Below are 21,181 nucleotides of genomic sequence, written 5' to 3'. Positions count from 1 at the left end.
GAAAATGAAAGTGCTAGTTGCACAATCTATTCCTCAAGACAGTCAGAAGAGAGGTCCGATTCAGGCCAGTCATCCTGCGGCTCCCGTTAAAGGGAACTGCAATTATTGTAAACAGCCAGGTCATTTTATAAACGAGTGTGCAGTTCTGAAACACAACATAGCTACTGGTAAGACTAAAGAAAGACCACGTCCGCCTAGACAAGAACTAGTTTCACAGACTCCTCAGCCACAGAATGCACAACAGACAGTTACAGTACCGCAGCCTATTGCTGCAACACAGCACGTTACATCGCAGATGTACCAGTATGCACAGTCCGAGTATCCAGAGTACCAGTCATATTCATGAAACAGCCTAGAGAGGGAGGTAGGCTTGCCTCTCATCGAGATACCTGTAGACCAAGAAGGTCCCTATGTTCATAGTCAAGTATTAGGGAAAGACAGAAAGTTTTTGATCGATACAGGGGCAAGTAGGACCACAATTAGTCACGCCGAAGTTCCAGGGGCTCCGCTCTCAGGCTCAAGAAATGTTTCCCTTGGATTTTCAGGAAAACCCATAGTTAATGAGATATCTAAGCCAGTTACTCTAGAAGTAGGTCCATTGTCCCGTACTACTGATCTGTTACTTACTAAGGCATGTCCAGAAAATCTGTTAGGTATTAAGACACTGAAAGAGTTAGGTGCAGTTATTTGTTGTTCCCCAGAGGGAATACGTCTGTTCCTACGTGACTTTAAGGGTCACTATGTATTACGAGATTTTGATTCAAGATTGTCTAATGTTCCGCAGCATTTATGGGCGCAAGGTCCAACTGATGTAGGTTACATGCAAATCACACCCTATCGTGTGACTCTCAAACCAGGTGTAGTGTTACCACGAATCAGACAGTACAGATTGCCATCTGAGGCTGTAGCAGCCTTATCCAAAATTATTGACGAGCTCATGGCTCAAGGAGTAGTTGTAGAAACTGACTCCAATGTATGCAATTCTCCGATCATTCCAGTCATGAAACGTACTGATCCAAATGCACCCCCAGTATATCGATTAGTGATTGATTTACGAGAGCTTAACAAATGTATAATTCCTCAGTACCCAGTTGTTCCAGACATTTCTTCCCTGTTAACAGCCATTGATTCCGAAGCCATGTTTTTCACTGTTATTGACCTCAAGAATGCATTTTTTAGTGTTCCAATTCATCCAGACAGCCAGTTTCTTTTCGGATTTTGTTTAAATGGAAGGAGCTATATGTTTACACGCGCTCCTCAAGGTTTCACAGAAAGCCCTAGTATTTACAGTCAAGCACTCAAGAGACAACTAGACAACATTCACATGCCAGCTGACACTGCCCTGCTCCAGTATGTCGATGATCTACTGATCACAGCCCGTTCTGAACGTGACTGCGAGCGTGCATCCCTTACAGTCCTGTATTTTCTAGCCGAGATGGGGCACAAGGTGTCACCTTCAAAGCTTCAATTCTGTGTCCAGCAAGTGGTATACTTAGGACACTTGCTGTCCAAGAGGGGTAGGCAGTTGACACCCGACCGTATCCAGTTAATAGCGAGTCTTCCCCAGCCCAGAACCCAGAAGGAGGTACGTGCCTTTATCGGCCTTACTTCTTATTGTAGACAATGGATTCCCCAGTATGCATTTCTAGCCAAGCCACTGATACAGTTAACGACACAGGAGGCAGCCGTATCGACTGTCCTCCCTTGGACATCTGACCATACACTTAGTTTCAACGAGTTAAAGAAAGCCCTATGTCAAGCTCCAGTTCTAGCTACACCGAACTACAGTAAGCCTTTTACACTTTTCGTTACAGAACGCGAAGGTACAGCATTATCTGTTCTCACACAAGATCAAGCAGGTCAATACAAGCCCTGTGCTTATTTTTCGAGCACATTAGATCCAGTCGCCCAGGCGTTGCCTGTGTGCCTCAAGTCAGTTGCAGCCACAGCACTAGCTATCAGACAAAGTGATTCCATAGTTTTAGGACATTCCCTGACAGTACAAGTTCCACATTCAGTAGAAGTTCTTTTAAACCGAACACAAACCCAGCACTTGACCATTGCACGTTTAACAGGTTATGAACTGACACTGTTCCAGCCACACATAGAAATTAGACGCTGCAACGTCCTGAATCCTGCTACACTGTTACCATCAGTTAGTTCAAATCCAGACACACATGATTGTGTGGAAGTAGTTAACATTACGACAAAGCCAAGACAAGACCTGACAGACATTCCGTTACCAGATCCTGACCTGACACTTTATGTGGATGGTTCATGTATGAGAACTAGTACAGGAGAACTAGTCGCCGCGTATGCAGTGACTACTGACACTGAAGTTATTGAAACACATCGTATTGATACTCTGTCCGCTCGAGCAGCAGAGCTAGTCGCTCTGACACAAGCCTGTATACATGCCAAAAACCTGAAAGTTAATGTTTACACAGATTCACGTTACGCATTCGGAGTTGTACACGACTTCGGAGTGCTCTGGCAGGAGAGAGGTTTTATGACTTCTCATGGAACCAAGATTCAGCATGGTCTCCTTATTCAAGCTCTGTTAGATGCCATACATTTACCGACATCTATTGCTATCATGAAGTGCAAAGCACATACGAAAGTTACTGACATTATTTCCCAAGGTAATGATCTAGCAGACCGCACAGCCAAGCTTACAGCACAGACTCCAGACATTCCAGTAAACAAAACACATATTCCAGATCTGATTACATGCATGACAGTTAAGGACCCTACTCAAGATGTCATAGATATTCAGTTACATGCTACTCCCGATGAAATCAAGAAATGGTCTGTACAAGGAGGGGTCCAGACAGATCAAGGATGGTTAACGAAGGGTAGAGCCACATGGTTTCTCCCCGATTCTATGGTTCAAGTTATTATCAATACCGCACATAGTCCAGCACATTTAGGAGAAAAAGCTATGTTAGACAGTATCCAGAACATTTGGTTCAACAAGCATTTACGAGCTGCAGCCAAGCAGAAAGTCCGTACCTGTATGATATGTTGTCAGTTTAATCCAGGTAAAAGTGTCCCGGTGGAACAAGGTGGTTTCCAGCCCCCTGACCACCCTTTTGAGGTCCTCCAGATGGATTATATTCAAATGGAGCGATGTCGAGGTTTCAAGTATGTCCTTGTAGTTGTATGCGCTTTGTCCAGGTGGACAGAAGCATATCCAGTCCCAGATTACACAGCCGCGACCACTGCCAAGCAGCTGGTTCGTGAATTTTTCCCTAGATACGGACTCCCTAGAGTCGTATATTCTGATAACGGTCAGCCATTCTCATCCGAACTCATGAGACACGTTTCCCTGTTGTTAGGGTACCAGTGGAAGTTCCATTGTGTACGCCATCCAGAAGCAGCTGGACTAGTCGAAAGACATAATCAGACTCTGAAAATCCGTATAGCAAAAGTCTGTAAAGACAAGGGTGTAGACTGGTTAGTAGCTTTGCCAGTCGCTCTGTTTTACATGCGTATGGTCGCACATTCCAGATCAGGTCTGTCCCCGTATGAGGTCGTTTTCGGCCGCCCCCCTAACATGTGGGGTACTCCTAGACCCCGAAGTATTACCGATGTTTCATGTAATATGCTGACAGATTACCTAGCTTCCTTGATGTCTGCCCTCAACTCATGTCGTTCACAGGTTGCCGCCGCATTTCCAGACAATACCGAGGTGGCACCGCACGAGATCGTTCCAGGATCCTTGGTGATGGTCCGCAATTTTGACAGATCAAGTCCGCTGGAACCACGTTGGAAAGAGCCACGTCAGGTCCTCTTGACCACCCGAACTGCCGTCAAGCTAGAAGGCAGGAAGGGGTGGGTTCACCTCTCTCATGTAAAACTTTTCAAAGGACCAAAGCCAGACTTCAAAGACATTGCCAAGAACATTTCCCAGGATTCGAAGGATTGCCAGAACATTGTTTTAAAGGACTGTCCCGCACCAGACTTTATTACAACCCCTCCCTTGTTAGAGAAAACTCCGCAACAGGAGTATAAGTTAAAGCTCAGGTCTAATAAGTCAGCCAGTTTGATTGTATAAGTCCTCCCCTAGGTGAAACGGTTAGACTGTTTCTGACATGTATAAAATAGACCCCCATAGTGAGAGAGTCAGTCGAAGTTCACTACAATGTATCGTTTTTCTGAGTTTCATATTATTCATCAGCATAATGATTTCCTGCACCAGTTATGCTTTCTATCTGTGTTTTCCAGTTCCTCATGTAAATATGTCTGCTCATGCTACAGTAGAGCACACGTTTAGTGATCTGCCTCCTCACGAATATTCATACCGCCTCGCCATGCGTAATAACACATTCATCCGTATGTTACATTATTCACACCAGACCAGCAATGCCACTAATTGTTGGGTGTGTGGTCGACTCCCCCCTTTCCAGACACCGAAGGGAGTTCTGCCACTGTTTCCTTATCCATTTTCACACAATGGTTCGTGTGGAGCATGGTCCACGCTAACGTCATCCTCAACAGATATGTCTTTTCTTAACAGTACATGTTTCCCAGACAAGCAAGGTTTCCCCCACAGAACAGGTTTAGATCTAGAAAATGAAGTATATAATTTAGGAAATTATTCGTCGAATTTCATGGTTCTGAATGTTCAGTCTGATACTACTCCAGACTCACCCGCTATTTCAGTACTACCAGTCAAAGGCGAATTATGTGTCCGTAGTTATGGTTCTGTACATATAGGTCATAGTGAATGTACTACTGTTATCCAGTATAGTGACAGTAGGAAATCTATTTTTATAGCTTCACGTCATTCTTATTTTGTTTGTGGTCAAACTGCATATGTCCGTCTGCCCCTCGATTGGGAGGGAACCTGTTACATTGCCTTCCTACTGCCACCTGTTTTTCTAGCCCCACCTGATTATCATAGGAATTCTTTCTTAGTACACACTAGACACAAGAGAAATCTCCCGATTGTCGATTATACTGAAACCGCCGCAGAGCAATTCATTGATATAGATAAAGGTGTTTTCCCTTATTTAGGTACAGTTGTAAATAGTAAGCTTATTCGTAGGTTAACAAGAACCCTTGAAGCTGTAGTAGATGAGACTGCCTCCGCTCTAGGTAACTTAACTGAAGAACAATCCTTTATGAGAATTGTCGTTTTACAGAATCGTCTCGTCCTTGACGTCATACTGGCCGATAGGGGCGGGGCCTGTAGAATTCTCGGATCCAGTTGTTGTATTTTCATTCCAAATAACGCGCCGTCTGTTTATTCAGCTATAACCAGACTCCATAAAATTGCCCATCTGTTACATCAAGATCCAGGCACCTGGACATGGTCCGGTTGGTTCTGGAACATAATTTCCGCATGGGGATGGAAAGTCCTGTCCTTCCTAGGTATTGCAGTAGCGATCATATTTAGCTGCTGCCTCTGTATACAATGTGGCCCTGCGATTTGCAGCATGTGTGCTACCTCTTGTATTCCTAGTCCCAAGCCCCGTTCTAAATCCCGTTCCAAGACAATTCGAGACGAGCAAATGGTACTGTATGAAATGATAGACGGTATCATGAATATTGATGTTTCCTGATGGAAACGTAGTGACAAGGAGGGAATGTGGAAAAGTAAATTTTGCCATGTTCTGTGTCCCTACGCCTCATCCATCATATGTTATGTATGCATGACCAATATGCATATGTTATTCCCCATTTCTGATTGAAGACGCAATTACAGTTGTGTCCACCTCTGATATGCTATTTCCCAGTCCTCGTGAATACTACGAATATCAGGCCTATGTAAAGTAATGTTGCCACGTTTCTCAGTGTGCACGTTATTCAATTATAAAGTCCCCGTTTCTAGGCCTCAAAAAGGGCCCGGACCACAGATTCAGCTCCTGTCTCCTGAAAGCCTCGCTGAGGAGCGATACAGCCCCCACCTGTATCCTCGACCTTTCACTTACTTCCTGCCTCGCAGTGCCCGGTGCAGCCCGGCTCTGCCTCTGAGTCTGCCAAAAGTATGTTATAGTTCCAGCTATCAGTTCAGTCCTCCTCCTCTGCATTCCTAAGCTACTGAACTGCATCAATAGTTTCCGTCATTGTCTAGCCTTCTCGGCTCCACGTTAGAGAAATACTGTATTTAATGGTCATTTAATATCCTTCACGCACTACATGTAGAATAATGCATGGTCCAGTCTTAGAATCAGGTTAGCCTCTCCCCTCATGACTTCTAGTTCATATCAACATGTTCCCTAAACATTAGATACCAGATAGGGTTTAGGTACATGTCGCTCCGACCCTCCAGACTTCAGTCTCTGCTCCTAGCACAGAGTTCGTAGCCCCCAGCTTCTCCTAGTAATACGTCATTGCTAGTTTTCGCGCACCATTAGGTTAGAGGTCCCGGCTCCTTAGGTAGCCCCCTCCTATGTGTCCGCCCATCCATGACATATTCTGTTACGTTTTGCATCACATGTCTAAGTAAACTCCCAGTTACACCTCTTTTTACTGTTATCTCTCGCGACTGCTACACGTCACGCCTTCTACTCCACCCACTGTTACGCCTACTGCAATGTAATGCTATGTGTTTGCGCTATGTATATATGCCTGTGTTATGTTATTAAATGTTAGCGCGCTCATCCCAGACCTAGCCCCGGCAGCTGCCGGGCCTCTTTTCCCCTGCTGGGCCCCAGTTGTCTTGCTGGGCCCTATTGTCCTATTCCTATGCAGGTTGTCCTGATCCTGTCCTTATGCTGTAATAAACCTGCAGAAACTCCTACTACCTCGAATCTTGACTCTTATTTATTGAGCTATCTGTTATGCTATAAGTCTAGTCAAAAATAGGGTATTATTTATTTATTTACCACACCAGGCAGTAGTCACCCACCTCCAGACTACGGCCGACCTCCTCCATTTGCTGGGGCTCTCCATCAACGTGACGAAGTCGCATCGGAGTCCCTCTCTGAAGCTCCCTTTCATGGGAGAGGTTCTGGATTCGATGCTGTTTCAGATTTATCCTCCCTGAGCAGCGAGTCCGGGATACTCCGGCTATGATTCCGCTCTTTCAGCCTCTATCCCGGGTTTGTCAGGATGGCCCTCCAGCTTCGGGGCCTGATGGCCTCCTGCATCTTGCTGGTGACACATGCCAGATGGCATATGCGGGCTCTGCAGTGGGACCTGAAGTTCCAGTGGGCACAGCATAAGGGCAACCTGTCCAATCACGTCCACATCTAGGAGGGTGCTGCACGACAGTTGCAGTGGTGGCGCACGAATCGCGATTGGGTCAGTGGCAGATCCCTCTCCCTTCCCCAACTGGAGCACACAGTGGTGATGGATGCGTCCCTCCTGGGATGGTGAGGCCACATGGGAGAGGCGGAGATCGGAGGCCTCTGGTCTCCGGCGGAGTCCCGGCTCCTTATCAACCTTCTGGAGCTGTGGGCGATCCGGCTTGCACTGAAGGCATTCCTTCCCTCTGTTCGGGGAAGTGTAGTGCAGGTGTTCACGGACAACACCACCGCCATGTGGTATTGCAACAAACAGGGCGGGGTGGGGTCTTGTGCCCTATGTCAGGAGGCTCTGCGCCTCTGGACATGGCTGGAACATCAGGGCATTACCTTGGTGGTTCAACACTTGGCAGGTTCTCTGAACGCCAGGGCGGACAAACCCAGCCGCCGGTGCATGGTGGATCATGAGTGGCGTCTGAACTCGGACGTGACGCAAGGTCTTTTTCTGTGATGGGGAGAGCCTTGGTTAGATCTATTTGCCACCAAAGAGAACGCGCAATGTCATCGGTTCTGCATGTTGGAATTTCCAAGGCAGCACTCGCTCGGAGACCCTTTTCGTCTCGAGTGGAGCTGCGGTCTATTGTACGCTTTTCCGCCTATACAACTTCTGCCCAGAGTGCTGAAGATCAGGCGCGACTGGGCCTAACTTATTCTTGTGGCTCCGGACTGGGCTAGAAGAGTATGATATCCCAAGGTACTCAGTATGAGCATCGATCCTCCGATCCGTCTGCCTCTTCGGGAGAATCTTCTGTCGCAGCAGCAGGGGACGGTCCTCCACTCAAACCTGTCCAACCTCCACCTCCATGCGTAGAGATTGAGCGGCGACAGTTGACTGCTTTCGACCTTCCTCCCGAACTCTGTAATGTCATTCTGGCAGCCAGGCGTCCCTCCACTAAAATGGTATACACCTGTCGATGGAACAAACTTGTGGCGTGGTGCACGGCAAAGGCTGTGGATCCCCTTTCGGACCCTCTTTCTGAGGTTCTTCTGTTTCTATTTTCTTTGGCCCAGCAGGGCTCTGCTCTGGGCACTATCAAAGGCTATCTTTCTGCCATTTCTGCCTTCCTGAGGCTCCCTGATCAGCCTTCGCTTTTTAAGTCCCCGGTTGTTAACCGCTTTCTCAAAGGCATTACGCACATATTTCCTTCCGTGCCTTTCATAATGCCTCAATGGGACTTAAATCTTGTCTTGACTTTTCTGATGTGCGCTCCCTTTGAGCCTCTTCATAACTGTCCTTTACGTCTTCTTACTCTAAAGACTACTTTCCTGGTTTCTATCACCTCTGCCAGAAGAGTGAGTGACCTCCAGGCCCTTTCTTCCAAACCTCCTTTCGTTTCTGTTCATCCGGACAAGGTGGTTATAAGGACCCGTCCTTCTTTTCTGCCAAAGGTTGTCACGCCCTTCTACATCGGGCAGACCATCACTTTGCCTACCTTCTTTCCGCCTCCGCATCCTTCAAGGGAAGAGGAGAGGCTCCACCATCTGAACCCAAAACGTGCGCTAGCATTCTATCGGCAGCGTACACAGCAGTTCCGGGTGGATGATCAGCTTTTTTTTGGCTACGTGGGCGCCAAAAAAGGTCGGGCTGTGCCCAATGGACCATCTCCAAGTCGGTCGTTTTGTGCATCAAAGCATGTTACTCCTTGGCCAAGAAGGATCCTCCTGTGGGGCTGTGTGCCCATTCAACCAGGGCAACGGCAGCCACCACTGCCTTGGGACGTGGCGTTCCCCTGCAGGAAATTTGTCAGGCAGCTACGTGGGCCTCGCTGCACACGTTTACCAAGCACTACTGCCTTGACAGTTAGGTCCGGAGAGACTTCTTCTTTGGCCGTTCTGTGCTCCGTGACTTTCTGGTTTAATCTTGTTCGCAGACCCACCACCGGGGTTGGTATTGCTGGGGTATCTGTTCTAAGGTAAGGAATCTTTCACTAACGTGTCTCTTTCAGATGCACAAGTTACTACTTGTGTAACGATATATCTGTAAGAGACATTAGTTAGTGATAGATTCCTTACCGCCCCACCCATCCTCCCTGTTCTGCGAGCTGATTGCTAGGGTTAAGGTCATCCCCTTTTATGCACCAATGGTCAGTATCTTGCATGGGTCTGCGTTTCGTCGCGGAAAGTTTGTGTACAGAAGGGACGTCAGCGCGCATGGGTGGTGCCTTAGTAGTCTCCGTGACGTCATCCCGGTGCTTACGATGCCACCTACTGGCGAGCAGGGGAACTGCTAAGCAGAAAACTTTCCAGATCCAGACTGACGCCTGGGGAATATTCTAAGGTAAGGAATCTATCCCTAACTAATGTCTCTTACAGATACATCCTTACGCAAGTAGTACCTTATGCATCTAACGGTGTTTATTTTGAAGGATCCCAATGATCTTATGTGCAGATTAACACAAGCATTTCACGCTATTTCTGCAGAGCTGCAGGCTTCAGAACTGAGCTGTGCGACTGCTGTTGGATATCCGTCCTGGTTTGCTTCAAAGCACTGTGCAGCGTATGACCGGCGTACCTAAGCGCACTGTTTGTTTCCTAAGTTCCTGTTTTACTTTGCTCCTGCCCCCTTCCCGCTGTGTTCACTATGCTCCCGCCCCCTTCCTGCCGTGTTCACCATGCGCATGCCCCCTCCCGTTGTATTTTCAGTTGCAGTTTTCTACTTTGCTCCTGCCCTCCTTCCCGTCGTGTTCACTATGCTCCTGCCCCCTTCCCGCCGTGTTCACCAAGCTCCCACCCTCCTCCCATTGTCTGCATTTCCTTTGCTCTATCAGCCACCCCACACCGTGACTCTGATCGCTATTTCTGCAGGGCGGCAGAGCACCCAGGATAATATGCTGCATGACTAAATACTTATAAGGTCCCAAAGGCGAGACCTATTAGCTATGCAAATGCTTGTTTTAGTAGCACATCCACCTCATTTCAAACAACCCAAACTTCACCCACTGAGGCAGACGTGCTGTGCTCCCTACTCGACCTACAGGCCACCACAGCTCCGATTTCATAGCACCAGGGTGAAGGAATGTATTGTATTGTATACTGGGGAGGAGAGGGTCCCCTTTGAATCTGAATCTGAAAAATACCAATGCTGGAGGAGAGGAGCTATAGGAATGCAAATTATTGTCCATCGTATGTTGTTGCATAGATCCACAAGTTTGTATCGGAATACCAAGCAGCTTATTTTATTTCAAAGTTAGCAGGAAGCAGGCTCGTCTTTCATTAAACCAGTTGCATAGGGCTGCTTGCACCATTACAGTCATGTGCCCAGACATTAGTGTTTGGTGAATGTGTGTCTGCTAATCCACATAGCTTTTCAGCAGATGTCTGAAAGTGGCACTTCTGCATCAAATGCAGCTGTCTCCAGCATGTCTTGGGTGGAATGTTCCTTCATTCTACATCGAAGGGGCCCTTTGCATTTTTGTGGCAAAACGTAATGCAGGCCTAGAGCTAGAGGGCAATATCCTTCTTGTATAGAAGACTACCACTGACCGAACAGGCAAGGGAGATGAATAGTTTGTTAGATGGATGTCTTTGGTTCTGTACGTTTAAAATGCAATGCACCTGCATACTTGCAGCAATTCTCGGGTCCTCTCTGATGTTGTAGGGTTTGGGAAGAAAGATCAATGAATAAACATTCGTTCAAATGACAAAGGGCACATGAAGTTTGTGAATCGGTGGAATTCAGACCCATTTGACAGTTAAATCTATCCACGTTTTGGTTGTATGAATGCTTCCATCTGATGATCTCTTGTTCCTACATTCCCCATTTTTTGGTTTTATATTTCTCACTGCTATGGCATCCAAGGGGGAATCCCTCTCAAAGCATGAAGAGGCACGGTTATTAACCGCAAAAAAATCACCATTGACTCTTGAGAGACTGAGCTCTATTAAATCTGTGTAGTACTACCATATTTGTTACTTCCCAAGTACCGTGCACTCATTACTTTCTGCTGGCATTGGAATGATGCCCAGAATGGGACCCAATTATGGCTGTTCTTGCCCAGCAGTGCAAGAGTGGAATTCAACTACAGCCACTATGGCACCAAGCGGGTTGATTTTCTGTTTATTTATACTGAAAAGTTTGATGTAGCGCGAACATGACACTCGCGGGTATCAGAGCGCTTTACAAATGATAAAGAGCAGACACATATAGAACCAATAATGTCATAATCTAGAACCATACAGGATAAATCAACACCCCAGATGAGTACGGTGAACCTCAATGTTAAGACGAATAGTTTTTTTTTTAAATCGCTTAACTGGCAAGTAGTAGTAATAATGTTATAATCTAGATCAGTACAAGATCGGGCAACGCCCCAGATGAGGACGGTCTCACCTCGGTATTAAAACAGATAGATCAAAAAGACAATAGCATAACAAGCGAGCAGTAGTTGTGAATATAGTTGACAAGTCATCATATGCTCGGAGAGAGGAGATACTTGGCCCTAGGACACAAATGTGTTTATAAATAATAGTTTAACTTCTTTCTTGAACGATGTAGTTGAAGGATTCAGTTTTATTTCGGGGGAGGGAGTTCCAAATTCTCGGTGCAATGCCAGAGAAGGCTCTGTTGTAGGTTTTCTTTTTGAAGTCTCTGTGGTTTCAGCAGTAAAGTCCTGGAGCTTCTAGAGGATCTGAAGCCTCCAAAAGGTTCAAGCTTCTGATCGAGATAGCTTGGGGTACTGAAGGGTAGAGCTTTGTGAGTTATGGATAAAAATTTTTAGTTCAATTCTTGCTTCGTAGGGGAGCCAACTGAGGAATTTCTAATGGGGGGAGGGGAGGTTTAAGGGCTTGGTGCAATAAGCCCACAATATATTGACTGCATTGAGGGGGTGGCCTTTTTTAGAAAGATATTGCTGGAAGGGAGATGAAAGTAGAAGAGCTACATTAGAACTATCCGTACACGTTTGTACCGCAGCAGATGTGTTGTTTTTATCCTGTTCAGTGTGCCATAGAATTACTGTGTACATATATATGTGGACATGAGGGTTAATGAAGACCCATTTGTGCTTCCATTATATCACAAATGTTGATTCATATGATTAGGTCAACTCGCATTTATGATCTATTTCGAATAGATGTGGTCTGCCCTTTTGTCCATAAATGTACAAAAAGCCATCCTAGGGCAGGTCGAGCTGGGTACAAGCAGAGCTGTAACCGCTGCAGTGGTCATGTCACTAGTGGATGGGTGGGCTGCAAGGGAATAATGCGAGCTGTCTGAAAACCGGGGTACTGCCTCATTATGCCCCATTTCCACAACAATCTTCTGCTGCACTTGAGAAACACCAACAATGGTTCCAAGCTCTACTCTCTTGGAGTGCCTGGTCTGTCCTGGCCCTCTCCAGCACTGGTAGGTGCTAAACCCAATCAGTGCCTGAAAGGGAATTCTAGAGTAGATGTCTACTTTGGTTAGGTTGTTGTTTATAATCTGTTTGGCTAGAAACCTGGCATTGGCCTGTGTTACCCACTGTGGCAGATGCTGTGTTCCCACCAAGTGGAGAGATGTGGAAGAAACGTGGCGTGCATAGCGGATCTACACATATAATTCATAAGTTGGTCTACATAGCCAAAGCTCTTCCTCCGCTCTCCGTTTCAGGTCTGAAGTTTTCTCTGGAACAGTGGCAGACTGAAAGGGCATTGGTAAGGTGTGCTGTATGGTACATGGTCATCTCACTGCTAAAGTTGTATGCATATGTTTGTCCTCTTGTCATTCACCCAAGGGTTGGTAATGATGAACTCCAAGAAATTTGGGTTTACCCTAGTAACTAGGAGTTACGCCTTTCGTTTTTTTGCGTCAATATTGTTGCATACCTAACTAGAATTCAGTCTAAAGTGCTCTAGGGACAAATAGTAAATTGTCTTTATTGTGATAGTACCTGACAGAAAAAAATGTTAACAAGTATAGATTTTTATTTTATAATGGTAAAAAACGTTTTTTCTACTTTGAACAGCATTTTATTTACACGTTTTAAACAAATGGTACACATATAATCACAATATTCACATGCGGTTTCTTTATTTCCGTAGGTATTTTGTTTACGATCATGTATTTGCAGAAAAAATTACTTCACTTCCAAGTCAGCCAAGCCCTTTGGAAGATGAAAATGATAACCTGAAAAAGACGTTAAAGCAGTTGAAGACTCAACTGGGCCTGGAAAGAAAAAAGAGGGAAACTATTGAAGAGGAGTACAATCTCATGATTGGAGAAAACTCAGAACTTGAGCAAAGGCTTTGTGACTCTGAATTATACAGAGCTCGAGCAAGGGAGCTTGAATCCGAAGTGGCAGAAATGAGGCAGATCTGCAAATCGGAGAACATGTTCATGAGTGCCATCGAGGAAATGGTTCCCGAATCCTTTGTTTCGTTTAGGGAACCTTCAGAAAATGAGGACAACCTATTGACTTCAGAGGAGTTGGGTATAACCGAGCTGGATAAAGAGATTATAAGAAGTGAGCAGTTTATTGGCAGCATCACAGCAGAAGAAATTGTGAATGATCATGAAGAGACCTGTGCTAGGAGGGCTGAGGCTGTGAAACAGAGGGGAATATCACTGCTCAATGAAGTGGATGCTCAGTATAGTGCGCTCAAGGTTAAATATGAGGAGCTCCTTCAAAGGCGTCACATCTGTGAAGATTCCTTAAGCCACAAAGCTGTGCAGACTTCCAGGTGGACTACCAAAGACAGCATTGCGGGCGCCCCCCAGCCCGATGATCTTACAACGAGCAGTCATGAGTCAAAGTCTGTGCTAGTTGGGTCACCCTTCAGCACACAACCCGAATACAAAGCTCTCTTTCAACAAATTTTCAACGGCATCAACAAAACAAAGGAAGAAATCCGAGAACAGAGAAAAAAATTCAAATATTTTTCTCCCCAACCTTCTGTCCCCTGAAGTAATTAGATACTCGCACAAATCAACTTTTCTTTTCAGATTAAGTGTTTTCTGTTGCCAGCTTAAAAAAAAGTGGGTAGTGTGTTGTTGAAGTATCATTGACATGGTCCCATGATGTGACATAAAGGACAAAATGTTATGTATATGTGTTCTGCCTCAAATGTGCAATATCTGCTTTACTGTTTGGCAAGTAAGTCTTTGGGTAAGAATTCACTGCTACAACGGCCAGCAAATAACATTCGTATATTTGACAGATTGAAATGAACAACTTCAATATGAAACTGGATTTTCACTGTGGAGCATCATTGTAACTTAAAAAAAAAAAAACCTAAAAAAGAAGAGGACATCTGCATCCAGTAGGGATGTTTGCGGGATTATGCGGTGTCCATCTACAATTCTCTTAATTCATACAAGAAACTAAGATGGTGCGTACTTTTTCAGCATTGTACTCTTTGCCCATTTTATGCTTAGTTGGCCAAATGGACATGGGGAAAATGTACCTAATCGGCAATAAATAATACATTTCCATAGCATAGGCCGCTGTTAAGAAGATATAATACGATGCATCTTTCCAGTTTTCGCTTCATGATTTGGCACACTGTTAATCTTACTTCATCCGTTTTGTTAAATTACTGAAGATGGACTGTGTTCAGCCACCCTTTGTAATTCGTGCATTTTGATGTTAGCCAACAATGGTTGCCTAATTTTTCACAGGCGGTTTGATATTTCATTGCCTGTCGTGAAAACCTTGCTAAATAGGAACAGAAGGTGGTGCATTATTTTAGAATTTGTCAAAGATTTTTTTTTATAAGCATTGTTCCCTTTCGAGTGAGAAGCGCACCATGGTTGGAACATTTTGGTTTCTTTGTTTTATACCTGCTGTATTGGAAATGGCACTACTACCTCACTTGGATGTAATTCATGCTTGTGTAGACGTTTCATCAATGGAAAGATTAGTTCACTAACACACGTTATCTAGCAGTAGCTGGGTTTAAAGATACCACTCGGGTTCAAGACCTTTTCACTGTAATGTAGGGTGACTGAGAGCACACAAAACTTGAGTAGGCACTAGGAAAATGGGATTTTACGCATAGAAGTGTAATACTTTCTGAAAAAAGGTTTTCATTTGAAATGTGATTGCAACCAGTTCTGTAAATATGGAGTGCACTTTAATGAAGAAAGGTTTACACGTCAGTCCCTTAGCAAGATTACATCACTGTACTAGACAAAGGTACTGAACAAATTAGGAACTAAATCTGAGACGTTTAGCTGTACCAGGGTTGTGTAACTTCAGAGGTAAGGAGTGCCTTTGTATGTATGAAAAGTGCAAGTGAGCTACCGAGATGAGGTGCCCATATCAACTGTGGAAGATACTTTACTGATATAATGGACTATAGTGCATTGTTGAAGATTTATTTACTAATCTAATGGACTTTAGTGCATGCACTCATTTTATGGGTTGCTCTGCGCGTTATGCTAGGCACCTTAGTAAATAGTACCTGCCTGCATTTTTGTTAGGTAGAAGACAATTTATAGCGGTCGTTTTGGTTTCTCATGAGCAGTATTGATAGGGAATCCAAAGGACACATGTAGATAGACTAAATCTATTTAGAAATAATTCCTTTATTATTTAAAGAGATCAAATTACTTTAAATATTATGAGAGTTTATATATGTAAATATACATAGCGGTTGTGCTATGTGAAGCACAAGGTTTGTCAGAAAACAGCACATTTGCTTCTGCATAGTCAAATATGTACATTCTGGTAACATTTTCTTGTAACTGTTCGAGAAATGTTTTCTTACTGTAAAAATATATTTTCTCCACTTGCCTTTGTCTTGCAGTACATTTTCTGTTGTGTGCATGGTATCGTGAACATTGTAAATCAGTATGTAATATGTAATATGTAATATGCATTCATATTTTATTATTTATCTGTATCTGGTAGTAATTCTGCTTTGCAGAACACACATTCATACTTCCGTGCTATCAGCCTGATTAGCTGAGATAATTTAATTGGCTTCTCCTGTGTTATTTACAAATTCCTGTATTGTTTGGGAAGGTGGCTAGCATGAGATCAGGTTCATGGCACCTTGCTTTACAGCATTAGTACCCAATGCTCACGCTTCTCCCTTTTAATAGAGCTTTATCCATGTTAATTGCCTGCTACTTAGTTACAGCCCTGAACTAATGATGGTGACCCGTAATCCATGGGAAGAGCTATTAACACCAGTTAATGCCTGACCGCCTACACCCAAAAGGCTATTGGCTCTCACCCATCGAACAAAAATGTGTGTTTTCCACACAGGGTTCTAATTCGGATGAAAATCTTTAATAGTGAGGCGTGGCATTATGCCTTAACAACATGCCAGAAAATAGATATGAGGACCTGAAGGCATGCATCTCAGTACTAATGGCTAACCTAACAGACATCCTCTATATCACTGGTGAGGCTTCCTCGTTGGCACCAGTATTGGTGATCTGGAAAACCCCAGGGCGACTCATTTGAAGAGGGTTTCTGATGCTGGATGGCAGCTTAGAGGTGAGTATGAGTGAGTCCCTCACTGTGGCCTGCATACCCAACATTTTTGATGATATTTTGATAGCAAGTGAGCATCTGCTTTTGGGGCAATGCTCATCCCACTGAGCTCTTGAACTAAAGCCGACACGGCTGGGTGACTGATTTCAGTTGGTGAATTCTAAGGTGTGCAGAGCTCCTGCTCCTTACTCAGTTTGGACATTTTGCCGCCCACACTGCTCTGCTTAAATGAACCACCAGCAGGTGGGAAAATGTAAGAAGCTGGAGGTGAGGTATCAGAGCACCCTTATCAGCCAGCAAAACCAATGTATTGCAGTTTTAGCTGTTACGAACAAACTAAAGGGATTTCATTCAAGACAAAAAAAATAAAATAAAAATAACCTAAGACGTACAACCGAAGACTGTAAAATGTGAGTCCTAATGTGCAGCAACCGTTCAACAAGAACCCTGCCAACCGTTTTCACATTTTCTTCTCTACCATCTATAGTATGGCTTTAAAAACCATTGTGGAGCAACTTCAGGCTCCCATAAACGAAACTGGATTTTAAAATTCATATACAACTTTGAAGACACATATCTGAAAGAAACAGTTAGTTATAGATTCCTTACCTTGGAATTACCCCCAGGTAACAGACTGGATCCAGAAAGTTTTTCGTTAGCAGTACCCCTTCGCGTCGAAAGGTGGTGTTGGTCGGCTCCATGTTAGTCGTTGGCATCGTCATCACCCGGATGACGTCGTGGTAGCTACTTAGACGCCGCCCTCGCACGCTGACATCAGTTCTTTCTTTTTACATGCCAGCCAGCTCAGATCCGGAGAGAGCGGTACCTCCAGTCACTTTTTGACTGACTTTTTTGCTGACTTTTGTCAACGTCGATTTTGAGTCTTCGATTCCTGGTGCTATTCAGGAATGCCCGGTTTCAAGGCTTGCGGCTCCTGCAGCCGACTGATGTCGGGGACTGATCTGCATGGTGTGTGGCTGTTTTGCCTTTAGTGCAACCACAATCCCAAATCGTGCTCCAACTGCCGGACCATGAATACGAAGTCTTTGTGGGAGCGGTCCCGAAAGCTTCTCGAGGCCTGGCAGTCTGCTCCACGCCGTCCGATGTCCCGGTCGCAGAGCCCACACCACCACCAGTCTTCTTCAAAGTCGTCGCTCTTCGACTACTCCCCATCAGTCGGCCGATGCAACGGGGGGATGCTGGTGGTGCCACTCCTGCAGCTCCACGTGCGGAGCCCCAACGGTCGACTCTGAGTTTCCCTCCCTTCCCGCGATCCCTGCCCAGCTTTGTATATTTTACGAAGCAATGCTTGCCATCTTTGGGCACCCGACCCCGCCGGCGCGCCTTCGGGCCCCGTGGACTCGGCTGGGGGCTCTGGGCCTTCAAAGCCAGCGGCTTTGGCCTCGGCACCACAGGGCCTCCTTAGATCCAGGCCTGGAAATGGATCTGCGCCGGTTACACCTCCGGCGCCGATTGAAGTGGCACCACGTCTACAGCTGATGCCGGTTATGTCCCCAGCCGTTGTCGACCAACGCACCGACTGGTACTGTTGTGCTCCTGTTCTACCCTGGCTCTTTGAGACCAGATAGTCAGCCAGAGGAGGGTGAGGAGGACTGGAAGGGGTCTGGAGACCCTTTGACTGACCAGCTAGGTTATGAACCGGACTGGGGAGAGGAACTGGGGGAAGCCAGTGGTCTGGATACCTCTCCAGACCTTGGCATGTTGTCGCCTCCTACCGTGGCTACAGAGGAGGCAGCATCTTACGCCATGGTGTTACGTTGGGTGGCAGAGGCTCTCAACCTCGAGCTACATACGGTGGCAGTCAGGACTAACCTCCTGACAGAGGTGCTTCAACCGGCAGTGATCTCTTCGGAGCCCCTTCTACCGTTTAATGAAGCCCTCCCTGACATCCTTTTGGGCACCTTGTCCAGGCCCAACACAGGGGCTCCTGTGGATAGGATGATTGCCCGACGCCACCGCCCAGCTCCGGGCAACCCCACTTTCCTCTCCCAACACCCCACCCCTGAGGGCTTGGTGGTCGGTAAACATTGCATGTTTGTTGGGCCGTTACACCCACTCTGTGTGGGATACGGTGGCGCAAGTGCTGCCTCAGTTCCTGGGGGAAGCCCAGGCCGTAGTTCCCCGTGCAGTTGCAGAGGGGAGAGATGCAGCAAAATTTACCATTTGCTGTGGACTGGATACCACCGACTCGCTAGGCAGGACGATTTCCACGTCTGGAGTCCTTCGACACTACGCCTGGCTGAGAGAGACTGGCTTTTCTGGGGATGTCCAAGCTACCCTTATGGACATGCCCTTTGATGGCCGATACTCCCTACCCTTCAAAACTACCACCACCCCCTCCCCCCCCCCCTTTAAGCCATGCCACCTCAGTACCATCGCATGTCGTTTATCATCTGCCCCGTCTCCAACAGGAAGTTATTGCTCTCTTGGTCAAGCCATCAAGTGAGTACCTGCCCCAGAAGTAGATTGTGATTGCTACTCCCACTACTTTCTGGTGCCTTAGAAGGACAAAGACCTGCATCTTATCTTGGATCTCAGGAACGTCAACAGCTTCCTCTGGAAGTAGAACTTCAAAATGTTGACGTTAGCTCAGTTCCGGTCTGCCCTTGACCCTGGACGCTGGATGGTAGTGTTGGACTTGCAGGATACCTATTTTTCCGTTCTGCCGGCCCACCGACGTTACCTACAGTTTACTGTGCTCCCCTTTGGCCTTACCAGCGCCCCTCGGGTGTTCACGAAAGTGATGATGGTGGTCGCAGCTCATCTGCGCACATCCGGTGCTCCAGTCTTCCCCTATCTTGACGACTGGCAGTTGAAGGCGGACTCGCCCCATGCAGTCGTTTTCCCACCTCCAGACTTTGGCTCCTGAACTCGCTGGGGTTCTCCATCAACGTGCCTTAGTCGCACCTGACTCCATCTCAGAAGCTCCTCTTCGTCGGAGCGGTTCTGGACACGACGCAGTTTCGGGTCTATCCTCCTGAAAAGCGAGTCCGGTATATTCGGGCTATGATTCCGATCTGTCCGCCTCTATCCCGGGTTTTGGTCAGGATACCCCTCCGGCTACTGGGCCTGATGCTCTACGGCATCCTGTTGGCAGTCTATGCCAGATGGCATATGCGGGCTCTGCAGTGGACCTGAAGTTCCAGTGCGATACCAAAGGGGATGACGGACGGAGCGTTGGAGCAAATCAAACACTCACCCGATTCAGCTGACCTGTGTTTTATCCATCATCATTCTTTAGCTCACTCCACCTCCCCAGTTCAGACATGGCCTTATGCAAATCAGACTGACCCTGTGCCTCATGGGAGCAGTCCAGCCCGAACTGCCAAGCCATGTCTTCCCTGGACCGGAAACAAGCATCGTGGGACCGGTTTCTGGCTAATCAGCAGTCATCAGCCAGGCTAGCTTGAATCCAGTGGCAAAGTGAGCAAGGGACCCACGTGTGGGCATACCCTGCCAACTTAGGGCGATCAAAGCGGTAACAAAAGGGATGATGGCCTGTGGGCACAACATCAGAGGAACCTGTCCTATTGCGTCCAGATCTCGGAGGGCACTGCATACCAATTGCAGTGGTGGTTAACGAACCAGGATTGGGTCGACGGCAGATCCCTCTCCCTTCCTCAACCAGAGTTCACGGTGGTGACCGATGCATCCCTTCTGGGATGGGGCATCCACATGGGGAGGCGAAGATCAGAGGCCTCTGGTCTCTGGCGGAGTCCGGGCTCCACATCAACCTTTTGGAGCTTCGGACGATTTGTCTTGCCCTCAAAGCATTCCTTCCCTCTGTCCGGGGAAGAGTAGTGCAGGTGTTCATGGACAACACCACCACCATGTGGTACAGCAACGAACGGGGGGTGGGGTTGTGGACCCTATGTCAGGAGGCTCTTCGTCGCTGGACATGGATGGAACATCAGGGTATATCCCTGGTGGTTCAACACCTGCCAGGTTCGCTGAATGCCAGGACGGACAAACTCAGCCATAGGTGCATGATGGATCACAAATGGTGTCTTCACTCTGAGGTGGTGCAAGGTCTTTTTCAACAGTGGGGAGAGCCTTGGTTAAATCTATTTGCCACCGAAAAGAAAGCGCAATGTCAGTAATTCTGCCCGTTGGAATTTCCAAGGCGGCACTCGCTCCTCAGCGCTTTTTGTCGCGAGTGGAGTTTGTCTTCTATACGCCTTTCCGCCTATACCACTTCTGCCCAGAGTGCTGAAGAAGATCAAGCGCGACCGGGCCCAAGTCATTCTTGTGGCTCTGGATTGGGCACAAGGAGTCTGGTATCCCGATCTATTGCCCATGGCCATCGATCCTCTGATCCAACTGCCTCTTCTGGGGGATCTTCTGTCGCAGCAGCAGGGGACGGTCCTGCACCCAAACCTGTCCAGCCTCCACCTCCTTGCGTGAAGATTGAGCGGCGACAGTTGACGGCTTTCAGCCTTCCTCCTGAAGTCTGTAATGTTATCTGGGCAGGCAGGTGTCCCTCCA

The 21,181-nt window shown here is 46.7% G+C and overlaps 1 protein-coding gene across 1 annotated transcript in view; it reads left to right on the top strand.

Annotated features, from left to right (window-relative positions):
- Positions 1-15,966, top strand: part of CDR2 (cerebellar degeneration related protein 2) — a 133,646-nt gene extending 117,680 nt beyond the window's left edge. The window contains exon 5 of the mRNA XM_078665129.1: positions 13,275-15,966. Coding sequence (XP_078521255.1) covers positions 13,275-14,136 — 862 coding nt within the window. The 3' untranslated portion in view covers positions 14,137-15,966. The remainder of the gene's footprint in view (positions 1-13,274) is intronic.
- The last annotated feature ends 5,215 nt before the right edge of the window (positions 15,967-21,181 follow it).

This window comes from Lissotriton helveticus, chromosome 10, assembly GCF_964261635.1.
Source record: "Lissotriton helveticus chromosome 10, aLisHel1.1, whole genome shotgun sequence".
NCBI classification, from domain to species: Eukaryota; Metazoa; Chordata; class Amphibia; order Caudata; family Salamandridae; genus Lissotriton; species Lissotriton helveticus.
Note: the sequence above shows the minus strand (reverse complement) of the source record. Positions and strands in the feature narration are given on the sequence as shown.